Source organism: Chiloscyllium plagiosum, chromosome 6 (assembly GCF_004010195.1).
Source record: "Chiloscyllium plagiosum isolate BGI_BamShark_2017 chromosome 6, ASM401019v2, whole genome shotgun sequence".
Taxonomy (NCBI): domain Eukaryota; kingdom Metazoa; phylum Chordata; class Chondrichthyes; order Orectolobiformes; family Hemiscylliidae; genus Chiloscyllium; species Chiloscyllium plagiosum.
In genome coordinates, this window is record NC_057715.1 from 72,902,648 (window position 1) to 72,924,470 (window position 21,823).

The window sequence follows — 21,823 nt, forward strand, 5'->3', positions numbered from 1 at the left end:
GTTCATCTTCCCTGTAGTCCCCATTTCCATCCACACAGGGAGCAGAACTCTTAACCTGTTGGACAAGGACAAGGGCTGAGGCTCCTGCAATTCTCCCTCCTGGATCCCCCCACCTGCCTCACTCACAATCATACCCATCTGTCCATGAAACACAGCATCCAACTCTTCCCCCTCCCTGATGGTTCACAATGTTTGAAGCTCAGACTCCAGCTCATCGACTCTGAGCCGGAGTTCTTCCAGCAACCAACATTTACTACAGACGTGGTCACTGGAATTTGCTTTTTCTTTAATTTTAACTGGTTTTGTATCTCTGTTTATGCAAGTTGTAAGCAATAAATTAATGAGATTCAATGTAACGCAGACCCCTTATTAGCCAATCAAATCATAGCCCTGCTGTGACATCAGTTCTCAGTTTCTCCTCAGTCAAAACAGTTTTGAATCAGAATCTCGTGCTCTTCGTTCGCTCCCACTCAGCTCCAGTCCCAAAGTCACGAGGTAAGTTTTTATAATCTCGTACCTTCTCAGACTGCTCTCTATTTGCTCCCGCTCTGATCTCGAAGTGAAGGCCCCAATTTGTGAGGTAAGTTTTTATAATCTCTCACGTTCCCAGACTGCCTTATTTGGATGTTTCCTGGTTACAGAAATTAAAGTTAAATTGGGGCATGATTAATAGGCAGGCAGACTCAAAATGCATTTGCAAGAGATTTTGGACAGGTATAAAGATGCCTTCAAAGGAAAGTAGGACAGATATAAAGACTTCCTTGGGGGAAGTGAAAGGAGTAGAAAGTAAATTTTGGTTGAAGCGAAGAGGGTCATCCTAGGAGTCTGAATGCATGTCCAGTACCGTACACCAAGCAGCCTAAAATGGAGGTAGAACAGGAATGGCTGGAACCAGTAACCCCAGCTAATTGGTCACTCCGGTCATTCCTGTCTGAAAAACAGATGGCATGGTGAGGATTTGTGGTGACTTTAAGATCACAGTCAGCCCAGCCCTGTGCGTGCAGATCAATGCCCACTTTGAGGACCTGTTCAGTGGACTTGCTGAGGGAAAGAAATGCTCAGAAATGGATCTGTTGCAGACCTATTTGCAGATGGGAGGGGATCGCGAAGGGGACCTGGAGGCTGTTGACGATAGTGACACACAGGAACTGTTCCATTACAGGTAACTGTCTATTGGCATCATGTCAGCACTGAATCTGTGCCAGGGGGCCATGGACCAAATTTTGAGTGGATTGCTAGGTGTCTGTTCGTTGTCTGGATGTTTCAGTTACTGGATCCTCCAAAGAGGAGCATTTGAAAACCAAGAAGAAAGCCTAAAATGTTTGCAGGAGCACATGTCAAAAGAGAGAAATGAGAATCTTTCAAAGACACCGTAGAGTACCCGGGCCATGTAATTGATGCTGAGAGACTACACAAGCACACAAGTCAATGGATGTTGTCATGAGGACTCCCAAACAAGAGAATGCATCTCAACTGAGATTGTTCTTGAGACTTGTAGATTACTATGGCAAGTTCATATCTGATCTGGCAACCATATTTGAACCCTGCATTGGTTGCTGAGAATGGGATGACTATGGAAGTGAACCCAGGAATGTGAGGAGGCTTACTGGTAGGTGAAGCAAACCCTAAAATGGTCAGAAGTGTTGGCTTATTTTGACTCAAAGTTGCCACTACAGTTAGCATGCAACACCTTGCCTTATGGGCTTGGAACTGTACTGTCACACATCTTGCTGAATTGAGAGGAAGGCGCATCATTAATAACCTCAATGCGAACGTGAAAACAGAGGAGTATGCCGAATTGGGAAAGGAAGGATTGAGTATAGTTTTCATTGTTAAGAAGTTCACCCATTTCCTTTACAGCAGGCACTTTGTGCTGCTGACAGACCACAGACTGCGCATCTCCCATTTTTGCTCACATACAGTAGTACTGTCAATGACTGCAGCATACCTGCAGAAATGGGTACTGGGTCTGTCAGCCTACTCACATGAAATCAGAAGCCATTCCTGAAGAAGGGCTCATGCCCGAAACGTCGATTCTCCTGCTCCTTGGATGCTGCCTGACCTGCTGTGCTTTTCCAGCAACACATTGTTCAGCAAATGAAATCAGATACCAACATCGGAGAACCATAGCAATGCAGATGCTTTGATAAAGTTACCATTAGTGGAAAAGAAGGATGTTGCCAACTGGAACCTGAAAATTATGTACTTTTCCCAGGAAGACAAAGTACCGGTGTCAGCGGGTTAGGTGTGGAACACCACCCAGAATGATCTGAGTGTAGTGGTGGACTTAGTCCTGAGTGGAACAACTTGTCATAGAAACCGTCCTTAACTGGGAGCTGTCTGTATCAGATGGGTGTTTAATGTGGGGAATGAGTGTTATTGTGTGGAAATAAAGGAGGAGGGGTGTTATGTATGTAGTTATGTGATATTGCCCCTTTAAGCGAGTGGGTCAGGTGACCTGGCACAGGAACTAGGAAAGGCAGTCTAGGACCGACTGAAGCTGAGGGGATGCACAGCAAGTTTACCCTATCTCATGTGCTATTTATAGTTCCGGTGAATCACAACTATTACAAATGTAGTATCTCAAAATTTGCAGATGATACAAAGGTGGGTGGAAGTGCGAGCTGTGAGGAGTATGCAGAGATGGTGGAGTGTGATTTGGACAGGTTATGTAAGTGTTCAAGTGTGTGCCGTATAATGTGGGTAATATGAGGTTATCCGCCTAGGTAGCAAAAATAGGAAGGCAGATTATTATTGAATGGCTGTAAGTTGAGAGGGTGGAATGTTCAATGAGACCCGTGTGTCATTGTGCATTAGTTGCTAAAGTAGGCAGGCAGTAAAGAAGGTAAAACTGTATCATGGCCTTCATAATGAGAGGATTTGAGTGCAGGAACAAGGCTGTCTTGCTGCAACTTTGGTGATTGGTGAAGCTATACCTGGAATGTTGTATCAGTTTTGATCTCCTTATCTGAGAAAGGATGTTCTTGCCATTGAGGGAGCACAACAAAAGTTTACCAAATTGATTCTTGGGATGGCAGAACTGACATATCGGGAGAGGTTGAGTCGGTCAAGATTGTATTTACTGGACTTTAGAAGAATATGGAAGGATCTTATGGAAGCTATAAATTCTTTGAAGACAGACGGGTCAGAGGCAGGGAGGATGTTCCTGGTGGTGGGAGCGTCCAGAATCAGAAGGCATAGTTTAAAGATAAGAGGTAAACCTTTTAAGATTGAGATGAGGAAAATTGTCTTCACCCAGAGAATGGTGAGCCTGTGGAATTCACTACCACAGAAAGTAATTAAGGCCAAAACATGATGTGTTTTTGAGAAGGAGGTAGATATAGCCTGGTGAGAGGTATCAAAGATGTGAAGGAAAGGCGTGATTAGGGTATTGACGTCGATAATCAGCCATGATCATATTGAATGGTAGAGCAGGCTTAAGAGATCAAATAGTCTAGACCTACTCCTCTCCTATGATTCTATTAAGATGTGAGGGATACTTCAAGATGTCCTGTTGGTATCTGGGGGTTTAAAGTATAGGTGTTTATAAAATATAGTGATAAGTCAGTGCTTTGATTAATTCTTGTATAGTAAAAGTTTTGTTTAAGAAGTGCATAGTTGTGGATCATAATTTCAGTTAAACACTGGGAGCTCAAACTTCTTTGTAAAGATTAATGCTCTCCCAAAAGATCGTAACACAGTACTGTCCAATAGCATTTGTTGAGTAATCATTTGCTTGCTGATGCTTAGACCGAGTTCAACCAGACCACTGCCCCAAGACCTTATTAAAGCTTTGGTCCAACTATGCATGAAAGAGCTGAATTTCTGAGGTAAGGTGAAAGCACCTTTAACATCATAGATCCTTGGCAAAATTGAAATCATTGGGAATTTGAGGTGAATCTCTGTACTGATTACAGTCATGTCAAGCACCTGAATGTTTGTATTGTTGGACGTCATTCATCTCAATCCTAGGACATTGTTGCATGAGATTCTCAGAGTTGTGCCCTCCTACACTCTACATTAAATCAGGGTTAATCCCTGACTTCATTGTAATGGTTGAATAGAGGATATGCCAGGCCATGAGATTGCAGATTGTGCTGGAGTACAATTCTGCTGCTGTTGATAGCTGACAGCACCTCCTGGATGCCTTGTCTTGAGTTGCAAGATCTGTTCAAAGTCTGAGCCATTTGGTACAGTGTGCTGTCACACAACAATGTGAAAGCAGGACTTTACCTCCACAAGGCCTATGTGGTGGTGACTCTTAGCAATACTGTCATAGATGCATCAATAGCTAGCTGGTTAATAAAGGACACAGCTGCTAGACTGGGTCAGTGGCAATAGTGAGGGTGCCAGCAACAGGGAAAAATATCATATCCTTATCAATAGCTAGCTGGTTAATAAGGATATGATATTTTTCCCTGTTGCTGGCACCCTCACTATTGCCACCGACCCAGTCTAGCAGCTGTGTCCTTTAGGACCTGACCAACTAACTAAGTAGTGCTGCTACTGCTTGTTGTTGAAATGTCCCAGAGTACATTTGTGCCTTTGCTACCCTCAGTGCTTCCTCCAAGTGTTGTTCAACATGGAGGAATGCTGATTCAGCAGCCAAGGGAGGGTGGTATGTGGTACACAGCAGGAGCTTTCCTTACCCATGTTTAACTTGAAGCCGTGAGACTTCCTGAGGTACAGAGTTAATTTTGATGCCTCCCAGAACACCTCCCTCCCAACTGTATGCCACTGTGCCATCACCTCTGCTTGGCCTATCCTGCTGGTGAGACAGGACATATCCAGGAATGGTGATGGTAGTGTCTGGGAAATTGTCTGCTTTGATTTTGCGACTATGACTATATCAGACTGAGACCATTCTCCCAATTTTGGCACTAGCCACAAATGTTAATAAGGATGCCTTTGCGGATCAGTACAGCTTTTTCTACCATTGTATTTTCCAGTGTCTAGTTTGATGCTAGATGGTGCATTGGTTTCATTCCTTTGTTGAAACTTTGTACCCAGACAACTGATTGGCCTGCAAGGCCATTTCAGAGGACAGTTGAGAATCAACCACATTACTGTAGAACTGGACATACATGTAGGTCCGACCATGTGAGGGCAGCAGATTTCTTTCCCTGAAGGGCAGGAGTGAGGCAGAAGGGTTTTTCTGACAATGGACAATTATAAGGACATGAACGCAGAGCTCACAAAGGTGAATTAGCAATTCAGGTTAAGGGGTTGATCAGTAGAGATACAGTGGCAAACATTTAAGAGGATATTTGAGAAATCACAAAATAGATACATTCCAACAAATAAGGAAAATTCTAAGGGACAGATCCACCTCCCATAATGAATGGGCAATGTCAAAAGGAAGTGTCAAATTAAAAAAAAACATTTACTTATTGAAAGGTGGCTGGTCAGAGGATTAAACAAAATATTTTTAAGAAAACAACAAATTACGAAAAGATTAATGGGGAGGGGGAGAATTAGAGTATGAAAGTTGACCAAAATTCTGAAAAAAAATTAGCAAAGTTTTTTCAGATATTTTAAAAAGAAAAGAGTAAACAAAGTAAGTGTTGGCCCTCTAGAAAATTAATCAGGGGAATGTGTAATGGAGTATAACGAAAAGCAGACAAATTGAACAGACACTTTGATCAGATATCAAGGTTACTTGTAGGGAGGATAGAAGTAACATCCCAGAAATAGGGGTAAATCAGTTCGTAAACTGTTAGAACTGTGAGGTACTAAACAAATTTCATCCCAGGGTCTTAAAACTAGAACTGGCTTGAGGCTGAATGGCCTACTCATTTTTCTATGTTCCTAAAAGAAGTAGCCAGTGAGATCGTTGATGTAAAAACAGAAGTTGCTGGAAAAGCTCAGCAGGTCTGACAGCATCTGTGAAGAGAAGTCAGAGTTAACATTTCAGATCCGATTACCTCTCCTCTGAGGGTCACCAGACCCGAAATGTTAACTCTGATTTCTCTTCACAGATGCTGCCAGACCTGCTGAGCTTTTCCAGCAACTTATGTTTCTGTTTCTAATTTACAGCATCCCGCAGTTCTTTCAGTTTTTATTTCGAGATTATTGATGCATTGGTTTAATTTCCCAAAAATCATTAGATTCTGTGAAGGTTTCTTTAGATTGGATTATAGCAAATGTAACTCCTTTATTCAAAATGGAAGGAAGGCAGAAAGCAGGAAACTAGACCAGTTAGCTTAACATTTGTCATAGGGAAAATATTATTTAAAATGTAATAATACGGAACCCGGATACATTCAAGGTAATGTTAGAACCCTCGCTGATTTTTCCTTAGTTTTACTTTTACTTTTTTATTATTTTTGGTTTAGAGCTGTGAACTAAGAGCTGTAAGGTGACCTTTGGACTGTGAACAGCAGTTTATGTTAAAAACAAGAGAGCATGCAAGCTGTTATTTGTTCATGAGGCCCAGTCTGAAAGTTATTTACGGTTGTTTCTTCTTTAAAAATCCTTAACCAAGTAGAAGATGTTTGGCATAAATGAGGTCAGTACTTGGGAATTGGCACCAGCAAGTCGAGGGGAGAACATGATAATCAAACAGATGGAGGGGCAAGAGTTTTTGAATTGTTTCGAATTGGAGTTTCTGACAGATGGACTTTGGCTGATGATGCTAAAGCATAAAGATTTGTAAGCTGTCTACCTTATCTCCCAGTACCAGCTGTTGAAAGTTCAGAGAATAGAATCTCAACTATAAGAGTTAAATGAATATTCCTTGGAGCCTACTGGAATCTATCTGCATTCATCATTGTCATCAGTAACCAAGCAAGATACAATCGCATGCGCCCATGAGATTACAAATCGTAGAAACAGTTTAAACATGAATTGGTCAGTTGCGTCTCATTTATTTTTCTTGTTTGATTTGTCCCCTACTTTTTTTTGTGCCTCTATCTTTCTGTGAAAGTGGGGAATATAATTAAAGAGGAATGGGTTTAAATCATAGATATTAATTAGATTACCTTATTGTTTCACTTTGCTCTGCCAAAGTTACTTTAATATTTTATATCTTTTGATTAAGCTATAATCCCTGGAGAGGAACCATGGGATCAATTTTGAGGGTAACTGAGTATTTTAATTTTATTGTGTTGCAAATACAGCGGTAGGAAGGCTGGTTTGATTCAGCTCTCCGTCTCCATTTTGTCATAGTAATCAAACTGAGCCAACATGTTTTTGTCATAGCAAAACCATGTTTCACTAATTTATTGGAGTTCTTTGAAGAAGTAGCTTGTGCAAGATAATTAGAAACCAGTGTACCAATTGTGTTTAGATTTCCAGAATGAATTTAATAAAGGTGTTGCATGAACGATTATTGTAGAATATAAAAGCCCATGCTGTAGAGAGTAAGATATTGGATAGAAGATTGGGCTGGCTTACAGAAAGCAGAGAATCAGAATTAATGGGTCTTTGTCAGGCTGGCAGGATGTCATAAGTAATGTGCCACAGGGCTCAGTGCTGGGACTCAACTTATTACAATTTATTTAACTGATTTGGTTGAAGAGAATGAGGGTAATGTAGCTAAATTTACTGATGACACAGGTGCACTTAGGAATATGAAACAAAAGCAGAAATTGCTGGGAAAGCAGCATCTGTGCAGCAAAAGCAGAGTTAATGTTTCCTGTCCAGTGACCTCCTTCAGAACTGATTGTAGGTAGGAAGAAGTTGATGTAAAAGTTGAAGATGGGGTGGAGAAAGGGGGGAGGAGTAAATGATAGCTGGAGATGAAGCCCAGAGAGAGAAAGAACAACAATTGGACAGACAAAGGAATGTGTAAAGGTCAACGTTGGGCCCAGCAATTTCTGTTTTTGTTTCTAATTTCCAGCACCCGCAGTTCTTTGCTTTTTTTTAAGACAGCAAGGTAACTTATGAAGAGGACATAAGAAGCCGACAAAGGGATGTAGGTTTAACAAATGAGCAAGGATTTGATAAGTGGAGCAAAATATGGGACAGTGGGAAATTGTCCATTTCAGCAAACAGAATTAAGAGGCCTTTATTTAAATGCTGAGAAGTTGAAGAGCTCTGAGATGCAGAGAGATTTGAGTGCATAAATCGGCAGAAGATTAGTATGCAGGTACAGCAAATAATCAGGAAGGTTAATAGAATATTATGTTTTGTAAGGGAAAATGAATGCAAGAGAAGGGAGGTTATGTTCAGTTCTACAGGCCTTTGGTGGGACCACATCTTAGAATATTGTGTGCAATATTTACTGGTCATCTTACCGATGGAAGGATTTGAGAGCATCTGAAGCTGTTTAGAGAATGTTTACTAGACTAATATTTGGAATGAGAGGACTGGCTCATGAGGAGAGGCTAGACTCTAGAGTTTAGAAGAGTCAGATGTGATTTAAGTGAAACATACAAGATGCTGAGGGGACTTGACCAGATGGATGTTGTAGCGAATCTAGAACTATGAATCATTCTTTGAAACTAAGGGATTGCCCGTTTAAGACAGAGATGAGGGGGAAAAAAATTCTCCCAGAGGATTGTGGGTCTTTAGAATTCTCTTCCTCAAGGGGATGTGAATGCAGAAACTTTAGATATTTGTAAAGTGGAGCTACATAAATTGGTGATTACCAAGTGGTGAAAGATTATTAAGGGTATTCAGGAATATGGAATTGAGGTTAATATCAGATCTTATTAAAAGGAAGAACGTAGCTGGAAGGGCTGAGTGACTTACTCTTGTTCCTTGTTTGCATGTTTTTATTAGCGACGTATTTTTTGATTATGAAGCAGGCTATTCTTGCTACGAACTTGTCTGTCATATATTTTATTAGCACTTTGGGTTTACACTTACAATGAAAGGCTCAAACATGGCAATATTGACTCTGGATTGGTAAGCTAACTGCACCCACTTTAGGTTTTGTGATGTTTTTGCAACATTGACAGAGTAAATAATACAGGGAAAAGAGAGGGCAACAGGAATAGAATAACTACCTTCAATTGAAGAGGTAGCAGTGATACAAAATGTCAGAACCAGTGGCTGCCTTTAGTCCTGTCATTTTCATCACTTTGTTTCGCACTACTAATCTAAGCAGAACCACAGCTTCTTGCTACTGGGACTACTGTCAACAGATCTTAATGGCATGAATTAAAAACTGGAAGTAAAGCACCTGAGTTGCATGATGCACAGTTATGGGAATTAGAAAGGAATTCATATCCACAGAAGAATTCTTTCAATAAAATAGAGTGTTAATTTTCATACATACATAATCAAATCATAAAGTAATTGCCTGCTGGTGAAAATGCAATGCCCAGTTGTGAGAGGAAAATGCTAATGAAAAATATTAACATTGGAATAATTAGGGCAGTCACTGTGGATGTTTTCCACTTTTGCTTATAATTGTTTAGTTTGAATTGTTCTCCAAGGGAAATTCTTTTTCAAAATACAAAGCAAAAAGAAAGCAGTGATTGCATCATTCCCATGTACAAGTATGTACACACCTATTTTTATTGAAGTACCCATTGACAAACCAAAGCAATCCTGAAACCAACCACTAGAACATGAATAGAAGTAATTCTTGGACATTTTCCCTGATTTATTCATTCCTCTTACAATGGTTTCAATTGCCCAGATTTTGGTGAAACTATCAGTGTTCACTATCATTATAACTGTGAAGCCAACAGGAACTTCAGATACTGCACATTTACAGTTAAGCACAGAAGTCCAGATGATCACAAAGTCCTTGATAAAGTTATGTCTCGCTGATCAATGAGTAACTGGGCTTTTAGTATGCCAGACTGCAATTAATTCTGCACAACATCTCTAGCTCTGAACAATTAATTTTATACTAAAAAGATTACATTTAATAATTATTTTAGTTAGTAGATATCAATTATTAACAATATTATTCACAAGATCAATATTTGGATATTGAATAATCACTTTTATACTGTTAACATTTTGCATTAAGATGAGGTTTGCCCTAAAACACCACCAAAACATTTAATTCAGTTCACATGCTGTTCTACCTGCATTCACAGAGACATGCGCATTGCAGACAAGGGATATATAGGGTACATTACCTATGTGGAGAAAGTGAGGTCTGCAGATGCTGGAGATCAGAGCTGAAAATGTGTTGCTGGAGAAGCGCAGCAGGTCAGGCAGCATCCAGGGAACAGGAGAATCGACGTTTCGGGCATAAGCCCTTCTTCAGGAATTCCTGAAGAAAGGCTTATGCCCGAAACGTCGATTCTCCTGTTCCCTGGATGCTGCCTGACCTGCTGCACTTCTCCAGCAACACATTTTCAGCTACATTACCTATGTGTCAGATGACAAACTGACACTTTTACATGTCGCTGTCTTTGAAAACCAGCTTATGGATTCACAGGAAAGAAGCAATGTAGAAGTGGTGTATTGCATTGACACATCAGAAAAAAGACTAATACACATATCTTATTTGTTGACAGTATCCTATAAGGACTGTTTTGATTATCAAAAGACCATAAGACATAAGACCTCTTCAAAGAGGTCATGGCTGATATGATAATCCCCAACTCCACTTTCCTGCCTTTTTTCCATAATCCTTGATTCCCTCACTGATTAAAAATCTGTCTATCTCAACCACTAATATAGTTAACAACTCGGTCTTGGCAGCTCACTCTGGCAAAACAGATTTTCTTCCTCAGGAAGAAATGTCAGTCAAGGACACTCAGCCCCCAATCTTTAGGTAAACATCCTCCAAGGTGAGGAATTGCTGAGCAGAAACTGATAGCCAAGTTCTGTACCCATGAAGACAGCAACAACTGTGATCTTGGATTGATGTCACGCTGCATGTGACCCCACCACACTTATGTATCTGTAACATCTTCCTTACTGTCCTGTTTTGATACCATTACCTTAATAAATTGTTATGATCTTTCTACCTTAATTAGTTTGTACAATTTTGGATTATTTATAACTTTGGTTAGACCCTCGACGTGTGATTCTTATACCCATTATGTTATTCTAGTCATTTGCTTTGTCTCCAGCACCATCTTATTTTTTAATTCTTTTTAATTATCTTTCTGCCTCATTTATTCGGATTATAGGTCATCCTTTCGCTTGTAATTCAGCTGTTGATACTTCACTCACATTATCTGACACTCTTGATCACCTACAGAGACCTATTATTCAACCTGTCGACACTCCACTTACACCATTTCTATGAATTTCTATTCTATCTGCCCATTGATCTCTCTGCCTATAAATTCTGTGCCTGTGTGCTTCTCTCTCGTTTTACTTGACACAGGGGCAACAGTTCAAAAGCTTGTGATTTCAAATAAATCAGTTGGACTATAACCTGGTGTCGTCTGACTTCTGAATTTATTTAAGTGCTGTCTATAGGGCCTTAAAAGATAGCATTTACGTTTTCTTTATTTTTCATTTTATTCCTTCAAAATTATGTCTGTGATATATTAAACAAAGTAAAATAGATTTTAAAGCCCTTTATCAAAGTTATTGATAGGGATTTCCATTTTGCCACCTCACACCACGTCACAGGCAATATTCCAGTGTTGACAATTATGCCACCACCACCTTCTGTCCAGAGGTTATTCAGTTGCTGTGGTTCTCCTCTGATTGATCTAGCGTAGTGGATGAGTTCTGGAAAGTTATTTCTTGGTTTGTACCTAAATTTTTAAAAATTAATTAACACTCTGACCATTCTAAACCTTTCTCTTAGGCCTCCTTCCATGGCAGGTTGGCAAAACATTGGTAAACTATTATAAACTTCTTCTTTGAGCTGAAGAAGCATTTGCAGCAAGCCAGTTTGATTTAACAACTTGTTATGAAGGAATGGTTGTAGGTGCTGGATTGTGCAAAGATCAGAAAATAAGATCCTTCCTTGATACTGAGAAACCCACAACCACCTGGACTTATTTCTGTTTTCATTTCAGTTAACAATTCCAACTATCCCTTTTGAACTGACATTTCCTTTTTGAGTGAATATGGCAGCAATTTATATCAATTTGACTGGTCAATTTCAAGGCTCAGTGGATTATTTTACAAATCAACTTATCAAAGATAGGTATCTAGGTTGTTGAGAGTTCAACTGCAACAAACTTACAAGCACTTGAGACAATAAATAGTAATTAGTTTTAATCAACCTTTTTTTTCAAACAGCAAAGCCTTAAGTCCAACCCATCATGTACCGTCATAAAGTTCTTTGACTCTTAAAAATGTTAGGAGATGTTTTTGTCCTGTAATTGCAAATGCCACCTGTTTAAAAATAATATAAAAGATCAATTCAGATAAAACCAAATTGATTAGTCATACAAATGGGAGGTGTGTTCCAGTTCAGAGCCAAAGAAACTACATATGTTTGCTCATCTTGAACAATTTAGAAACTTTTCCAAATTCTAAGCTTTCAAAAATTAGGTACTCAAATTGCCCTTTTGTCCCAATATGTAAATCTAATCATCCCCACCCCAGCCCCCACTATTCACCCTCCCCAGCTTCTTAAGTTTAAAATCAGTCTGAGTGTCTTTAATTAACAGCATCCAAGCACAAAGCCAGCCCACATCTGTGCATTCAGATCCAGATTAGAATTTTCATATGTTCAAAAAACAATTGAGTTTCAATTTTAATCTGACATTTCTACTCAAATTTTAGTATTTACAACATTTCCTTTTTTTTCAATTACTTCCTACTTAATCTAGAACTCCCATTCTGAACTTTGCTTCAAACTCAATATAGTAAAATGTGCTAGTGCATTATCATAATTTCAAAAAGCAAATGAACTTAAAACATACATCATTCACACAAAATCATTTTTACACACACATTCATTTAACATTTAAAATTGCTGATTTACATAAAAACCCATCTGGTACACTAATGTCCTTTTGGGAAGGAAACTACCATCCTTACCTGGTCTGGCCTACATCTGGCTCCAGATCCATAGTAAGATTCTTAATTGCCCTCTGGGCAGTTGGGGATGGGTAATAAATGCTGCCTAGTCAGCAATACCCTCATCCTGTGAATGAACAAAGGAAAAAAAATTGGGTGGGAAAGCTATTAAAGATTCAATAAGTCATCATGTTCATAGAGTTTGTTACAGATGAAGATAATGCCTTCAGTTTTCCAATGTTTTAACTTGAATAATTGTGACTTATTTAGGAATCAATAACAGAAAAGCAATCTGTACACATTCTGTGGAGGAGATGAGAAATATCACTTAAGTCATCCTAATTAAAATCACAAATGACATTCATTTTGAGATCCCTTCTTGATTTTCACAGTACCCTAGTCAGTTGATGAATCTGATGACAGTCCTGGGTTTATGTTTCTGCTGCACTTCCTCCACCAGATTTGTAAGATGTCCTAAATATTGTCAATTCCCCAAGCTGTCTGGCTGGTTCAACTATCCTATTATATGTGTGATCGGTTTTATCTCTTGGTCATTTTGATTCTCAGCCATTCTTTTCCACAGTTCAGTCCTGATGAGTTAGTTGGCTGTTTCACTCAATTAAATAGCTTGCTGCAGCGATTTCCTAAATTCATTTGTTGTCTATCACAATATTATACAAATAACATCAGTATAGTTTAAAGGCCTCTGTTTGTGCATCCTACCTAGCTACATGGAATGTCCAATAAACAGATTAAAATGTCTTGTATTGTACCTCTTCCATAATTTTGTGCAAAGGTTTTGTATTACACTGAAGGATAGAATATAGGAGTGGGAGTCGGCCATCTGGCCCTTCGAGCCAACTCTGCCTTTCAGTGTGATCAAGCTGATCATCCAACTCAGTGCCCTGTTCCTACTTTCTCTCCATGTCTTTTGATTACTTTGGTCCTAAGTACTTAGGGGGAGGTGATGGCCTAGTGATATTATCAATAGGCATTAATCCATAGACCCAGGTAATGTCCTGGGGACCCACATTCAAATCATGCCATGGCAGATGGTAGAATTTGAATTCAACAAAGCTGGTATTAAGAGTCAAATGATAACCATGAAATCATTGCCGATTGTTGGCAAAACCCCATCTGGTCTCTGATGTCCTTTAAGGAAGGAAATCTGTCAGACTTACCTGGTCTGGCCTACGTGTGATTCCACATCCTCGGCAATGTGGTTGATTCTCAATTGCCCTTTGGGTAATTAGAGCCTGGTCTGGCCAGCAGTGTTCACATCCATGAATTGATTTTTTTTTTTAATTCATCTACATCTTTCTTGAAAGAACATAGAACGTTAAAGCACAGTACAGGCCCTTCGGCCCTCGATGTTGCGCCACCCTGCCATACCAATCTGAAGCCCATCTAACCTATGCTAGTCCATGTACGTCCATATGCTTGTCCAATAATGACTTAAATGTACTTAAAGATGGCGAATCTACTACTGTTGCAGGCAAAGCAATCCATACCCTTACTACTCTGAGTAAAGAAATTACCTCTGACATCTGTCCTATATCCATCACCCCTCAATTTAAAGCTATTCCCCCTCGGCCTCGCCGTCACCATTCTTGGAAAAAGGCTCTCCCTATCTAACCCTCTGATTATCTTGTATATCTCTATTAAGTCACCTCTCAACCTTCTCTCTAATGAAACCAGCCCTCAAGTCCCTCAGCATTTCCTCGTAAGACCTTCCCTCCATTCCAGGCAACATCTGAGTAAATCTCCTCTGCACCCTTTCCAAAGCTTCCATATCCTCCTTATAATGTGGTGACCAGAACTGTACACAATACTCCGAGTGCAGCTGCACTAGAGTTTTGTACAGCTGTAACATAACCTCATGGTTCCAGAACTCGATCCCTCTATTAATAAAAGCTAAGACACTGTATGCCTTCTTAACAACCCTGTCAACCTGGATGGCAACTTTCAAGGATCTGTGTACCTGGATACCGAGATCTCTTTGCTCATCTACACTACCAAGAATCATACCATTAGCCCAGTACTTTGCATTCCGGTTACTCCGACCAAAGTGAATCATCTCACACTTGTCCGCATTAAACTCCATTTGCCACCTCTCAGAAAATTTTCATCTTTTTCGCCTCAACAAATGGCAGAGGATTCCGGAGGCTCACCTCTCTCTGGGTGAAGAAATTCTCCTCACCTCTGTTGTAAAAGGCTTATCCCTGACTGCTGGTTCTGAACTCCTTGGTCATTGCATGCATCCTTTCTGCATCTATCCTGTCCAGTTAGCTAATTATTAACTTGACACCTGTGAATTAGTTCAGATTAATCATATTAAGATGATTTTGTTTGAATTGTTGAAGGTACATTACAGTGTGTTCATCCACTTCCAGTTCAATGTCTCACCTTCAGATGTACAAAACTAAGATGATTTGAACTTTATTTTATTTACTAGGAAACTATTCTGGATGATAATCATCATGTTGCTGTTGCACTTGGCAAACCAGACATGTTTGGCAAATATGCTGTACAGGTAATTAAAGCTACTGACTATTGCATAGTATTTAGGATACAAATAGTCTGTTCATTCCAGCAGATTTGGTGTCTACTATTTTCTAATTTAAAAAGTATTAAAAAGGAAAAAAATATTGCAAGGTATTTGGGCTTCACTGCCCAGGCCAGCTTTCATGTCTGTTTTCAGATTTTCCTTTAACTGAGTGCACTGCTATGCTTTTTAAGGAAGCTGGGGCGGGATGAATTGGCAGGTTTTCAAAAGGAGCATTTCGATTGCATAAATGGGGATAAGCTATTTTTGCTGTGAAGAGTCAGGAGTTCCATAGCGTAACACTGTAACGCAGAAAAGCAGGGAGAGAGGTTCATTTCTCTCCTCTACTCAATAATGAATTGTTGGACTTGAAGTGCTTTTACCAGGAATAATGGAAATAAGACCAGAATTTATTTTTAAAACAAAATTGATCAAGATTTGAGAAAAAAAGAGACTTGGGGTGAAATGCATTGCCATTTTAGAGAACCTGAAATGTCATGATAGGCCAAAAGGTGCTATAAAATTTATAAGTAACACAAAGAACTATCCAAAAGATGAGTGGTGAAATATAAAGTTAAAAATCACACAACACCAAGGGAAGTCCATTGGGTTTACATCAGGAGCAGTGCTCCGAAAGCTAGTGCTTCCAAATAAACCTGTTGGACTATAATCTGGTGTTGTCCCAAGCCTCCAACTTGGCACCGCCCTCTGGATCTGTCCATCACTGCCCCCTCTGATCTATCACTTTCTCCCTCACCTTCATCCACCTATCACTTTCTCAGTTACCTCCCCCCAAATCCTGCCCCCTCCCATTTATCTCTCAGCCCTGACCCACAAGCCTCATTCCTGATGAAGGAATTATGCCCTAAATGTCGATTCTCCTCCTCCTTGGATGCTGCCTGACCTGCTGTGCTTTTCCAGCACCACACACTCGACTCTGATGTCCAGCATCTGTGGTCTTCACTTTCTCCTCCTTAATGAAGAGTCTGTCGAATTTTTAAACATAATTAATTGAATTTGTAGAATCATTGTTCGATAACTTGCATTTATGCAGCATTTTACTATCTCTCTAATGCATTCCAAAGTGCTTCACATAACTGAATTAGACAACTTGCTTGATGGGACATCTGCTTTGTTTGGTGAAAGGTCTTACACATGACAATGAGATAAATGGCCCTGTTGGATGAGAGAAGAATGGACATTCTATGAGTTTCATGATCTTCTTTGAAAGGGATTTTTAATTTTCATGTGGACAGTCACGCACTGAAGGGGCAACCTAGATTAAATGCTGAAGCAATGAAGTGGAACTTAAACTATAATTTCTGTTTGAAGGAAAGAGTGCTCCTAATTCAGCCAAGTTGACACTTGTTTACAATAAACTCCATTGCTTGGCGTTCACCGGCACTCAATTTAAAATCATACTTGAGGTTACCAACCCATGCTTTGAATAATAGTTCAGCTTCACCATAATCTGTTAAGGCCCTGCTGCATGATATTGCTTTGTTTACTGCATTGCACATTTAATAATAAAAGTAATTCACAAATGGTCACTGTCAATGTTACAGATTTTGTAACACCATTTAGTAACACTTTGGCATGCACGTGAAAGTGCAATGTAAACTTATAATTGATGTACATAACAATAATGCTGTTTCGCAAAAAGGTTTTGACTTCCAGTAAAAGCAAACTTGGGACATGCAACAGTGTTCTTGGATATCCCTGTGCAATTGCTGGCCCCTCTGCCATTATTATTTTTGAAAGAGCTATTAGACCTGAGACCGCTTGCAATCACCACATCACCTCAGCAAAACTGTTGTGGCTTTGTAGAATTCATATGTTGTTCCACTATGAAACTAATATTTGCTGTAGGTCCTGTTTTTTTTTCTTCCCAAATCAATTCAGTGTCCATCTTGAGAAATTGACAATGCATTTTACTTCAAGTTCTCTATCTAAAAAACTAATCAGCTTACCAACTGTTTGTTAGAAATGCACCTCATTTGGTTTGTCTCAAGTACCACCTTATTTTTAACTTTTTATAGTTATCTTTTTGCCTCATTTAATTGGAATAGAGGTCATCCCTTCACTTGTTATTTTTTACTGTTGATACTTTACTCACACCATCTGACAGTCTTGATCACCTGCACAGACCTATTATTTGGCCTGACGACACTCCACTCACACCATTTGTTATGATCTTTTGATCTCTGTGCCCATAAATTCTATGTCTGTGTGTTTCTCTCTCACTTCACTTGATGAAGGGGCAATGCTCCGAAAGCTTGTGATTTCAAGTAAACCTGTTGGACTATAACCCAGTGTCGTCTGACTTCTGACCTTGTCCACCCCAGTCCAATGCCGCCACCTCCACATTATGAGTAATCAGTCATGTAGGAGTGAGATGAGATATTTCTTTGTATAAAGGGTTGTGAATCTCTGAAATTTCCTACTCCCAAGTGCTTTGGATGGTGTATCTATGACTGAAATTGACTTTTGGACACAAATGGAATTGTGGGAAAATGAAATTGATGTCAAGAATGAGCTATGAGATTGTTGGATGGTAGAGCAGGCTCAAAGGTCTAAATGGCCTAACTCTGCCCCATATAAATTATTTGTATTCTAACCTTTCTATATATTGTGACCATTAAGGAGCTAACTTTCATTCCATATTTATTAATGAAATTTAAATTCCATCAGAAATGTGGTGCGATTTGAATTCATGTCCTCAGAACATTAAGCCTGGGCCTTTGGATTACAAATCTTCTAATGTTATCACAATGCCACCAACTCCCATAATGCTGCATACATTACATTATATCCCAAGAATTTTGTGAATAAGTGTAAGATACTTTGTTAAATGGTTTTCCAAGTATTAAGCGATCTGTCTTTCACTTAAATAACTACTCTTAATGTACTAAGTTAAAAATCACACAACACCAGGTTATAGTCCAACAGGTTTAATTGGAAGCACACTAGCTTTCGGAACGTCGCTCCTTCATCAGGCACTACCACCTGATGAAGAAGCGGCACTCCGATAGCTACTGTGCTTCCAAATAAACCTGTTGGACTATAACCTGGTGTTGTGTGATTTTTAACTTTGCACACCCCAGTCCAACACCGGCATCTCCAAATCATGACTCTTAATGTAAACATTTTTGTTTTTTAGGTACAAGAGGATATTAATCAAGAACCACCCCAGTTCACACTTTTGTCCTTTAAGGATCTAATCTCATCAGCCATTGTTATGGCACCAGAGGATCCTGGGCACTGGGAGAATTTTCAAGCCAAGCACAAAAAAGCAAGTCGTCAACATCGGATGCCTGTATGACATTACTGTAAGGAGCAAAACTATCAGTAATGTATCTTGGGTATCTTAATCACAGAACCTTGGACAACCAAAAGAGACAATGCACATTTAAATCTATTCTTTCCAATTCCTCAGAAAGAGTTTTTCTTCAGCATTTTACAGAATGATGTGCTCTTTGGTTTTGAGTTCATGATTTATGATGCTGAGTGTGACATTGTTATATTGATGGCTTTTTATTTGACGATGTGCTTTTGAAGAGCAAAAGTGAAAACAAAAATATCTTTATTACAACCAAATGGACATGAAGGAATAGACTATTCTTTCAGATGATTCATGAAGAAATCAACTACTTGGTGAAGGGCTAACTGCAGTAAAAATACGTAAGATTCACTGCTGCAAGAGAAATCCAGAGAAGCAATTTCTTGCCTTGCATAGGCAACATATTAGGAAGTACCTAACCTTACAATTCTTCTTTATTCTTGACATTTGCTGCATCCTACAGGACTAGATGTGGCCATCTGACAATGACAGGGATACAGCAAGATAAGTGCTGTCCCTTCAAATGATTTCAATGTTCTCACCATATAAATATAACCCCTTCCATCATGATATAGAGTGTACACCGTCTGATGAGCCTCAGTTTGTTTTTTATTATGGTAGAAAACACTTATCACATGTGCCTCAAATTAGTGAATGGGCATCATCTAAATTTCAAATCAAGTTACATAAACTAAGTGTTTACTGTTTCACATATAACCAATTTCATATTCAGTTTTCTCTTCCATACGTGATATGATTTTTTGCTGAATTTGCTGAAAGAGCCAACTGGTTCCCTGCCTTGTTTTCAGTCAAAGATAGTTCTGCATGTAATTTCCCATATTGTAAGGGGTTGAGTGAAATTAACTCAAAACAATTCTAAGGAATTTTACAAAGGGAACATGTTTTGGTGCCACCTAACACTGATGATGCCCATTCATTCTTGCTCCTCCTACTCCACAAACCCCACCCCTCTCTCTCCACATCACAGAAAGTAGCTCAGAAATATAGAAACACAGAAAACAGAAGCAAGAATAGGCCATTCAGCACTTCAAACCTTCTCTGCCAAATCAATATGATCAGTACTTAGCATCCTGCTCCCACTTTCTCCCTTTCCTTTGATCCCTTTAGCCTAAGAACTGTATCTAATTCGGTGAAAATATTCATATTTTTGGCCTGAACTGCTTTTTGTGACAGAGAATTCCACAGGCTAACCACTCTCTGGATGAAGAAATTTCTCCCCATCTCAGTTCTACATGGTCTACCTCATATCTTTAGGCTCTGACTCCTGGTTCTGCATTCCCCAGTCATCTAGACCCTGTCTAATCCTGTTAGAACTTTGTAAGTTTGCCCAAGATCCCCTCATTCTTCTAAACTCCACCACACAGAAATTAATACTTTTTAAATAATCTTTGACATAAATCCTTTTTATTATAACCAAAACCTGTGTATAATTCTCTTTTGCTAGCACATAATCTAATAATGAGGCACCTAATTTGTTGGTTACTTATTCTGAGCCTTGAACATCTTAGTGTGTCGGTATCTTGTGTGTTTTTCTCAACACTGCTTCCAGTTTGGTAATCTTTTTTATGTTTACTAATAATTAGAAAACATAATTTCTTTTGCTTTTACTCTTTTTTTTCCCTTGCTGGCGAAGTCCAGCCAGTCCTCTTTGTGTACCTCACCTTCCTAAGGTTTACAATGTTGGTTCAGTAATTCACTTTATTAGAACCCAGTCTGAATATTTTTGTTCATTTGCAGTCCAGTTGCACAGTTCAATTCCACTTTTTCTTAAGAACCAAGTTTATCAGCAAGCAACAGTAGAAAGCTAACCTTATGCAAGACTGATTCAATCTTGTCTCCAAATACCTGTATAAAGAAGTACTGTGGAAAATAATTAGCTTTTCTATCAAATTACTGGAGCTCTAGGAAACAGGAAACTGTATCTAATTATATTTACGAAGGCTGAGGGGAGAAAAGCCTTTAAGCAACAGTGTTTTAATTGGTTGATTTGTATATCTCTACTTTAACTTGGTATTTACAATTCCTCCCAGCCCTTCAGGAATATCAGAGCAATCTATGAAATTCAGTAATTCCTAATAATTAATGAATGCTTCTTGGAGGTAGTATATGCACATGTTTGCAGGTTCTTTGATGTGGAACTAACATCAAGTGATGAGAAAAGTTGGTGGTTCAGAGATGCTTGGATAAACCTTCATGATCAATTGAAAATGAATGGGGTTATACTTGAGGCTTGAATAGATTATTACTGGGATCTGCATTTTATATGTACCAGCACTTTATACACCATTTTTCTTTGCATAATCATTATTTTTACTGAAATAAATACATTACATTTTAAACATTAATGCTTCAGGGTGTTTTAATACAACCAGGAAATATGAAGTAATATTGATGAACATATTTAAATGTATATATGGATCACAAAGCATAAAATGATTTACGTTGTGACTGCTGCTGTAGCAGGTTTTTAATGACTTGTAGCTGTCAAATTTAGATCTGTCCAGATTGACATGATATGACCTTCATTCTGTGCAGAATCACTCAGTGAAGATGCACTCCAGCTTTCTGACTGGGATTTTAATACAATATGAGAAAGCATGCTGTCAATCTCCAAGAGGCTACGTGAAGAACAGCAACAGGCTGTTTCAGTATTTATCCACAACTGTCTCTGAAGTCATGTTAAGCACAGAAGTCAACAGCTGAATTTTTTCAGCCATGTCAGCCCCTGCTGGGAATAGGTCACAGTTCAATTGTTTGTGATTAATCCTTTGGCCAAATGATCACTGGGGAAAAAGAAGAAAAATTAAAACATGAAAACATATAAACACATTTGGCTGATAGAATCTATTGCAGGTTTGTTCAAATGGCAAAGCTTGACAATTTATAAACATAGAACCATAGAACATTAGTATTGTAAATACCAACAATTTTTATTCAGACATTTGATATCATAAAATGTCCAAAGGTATGTCATGGGAGTAATAACAAAGAGATTGATTAAAGGATTGTCTTAAAGGTGCAGTCATAAGTGGAGATAGAAGATGTTTAAAAATAATTCTAAAGCTTTAGGTCAC

The 21,823-nt window shown here is 39.0% G+C and overlaps 1 protein-coding gene across 2 annotated transcripts in view; it reads left to right on the plus strand.

The window, feature by feature from the left end:
* Nucleotides 1-21,088, plus strand: part of aasdhppt (aminoadipate-semialdehyde dehydrogenase-phosphopantetheinyl transferase) — an 84,146-nt gene extending 63,058 nt beyond the window's left edge. The window contains exons 5-6 of one of the 2 annotated variants that reach the window (XM_043691826.1): nt 15,299-15,376; nt 18,549-21,088. In XM_043691826.1, coding sequence (XP_043547761.1) covers nt 15,299-15,376; nt 18,549-18,710 — 240 coding nt within the window. In that variant the 3' untranslated portion in view covers nt 18,711-21,088. The remainder of the gene's footprint in view (nt 1-15,298; nt 15,377-18,548) is intronic. The other variant, XM_043691827.1, reaches the window with a different exon arrangement.
* The last annotated feature ends 735 nt before the right edge of the window (nt 21,089-21,823 follow it).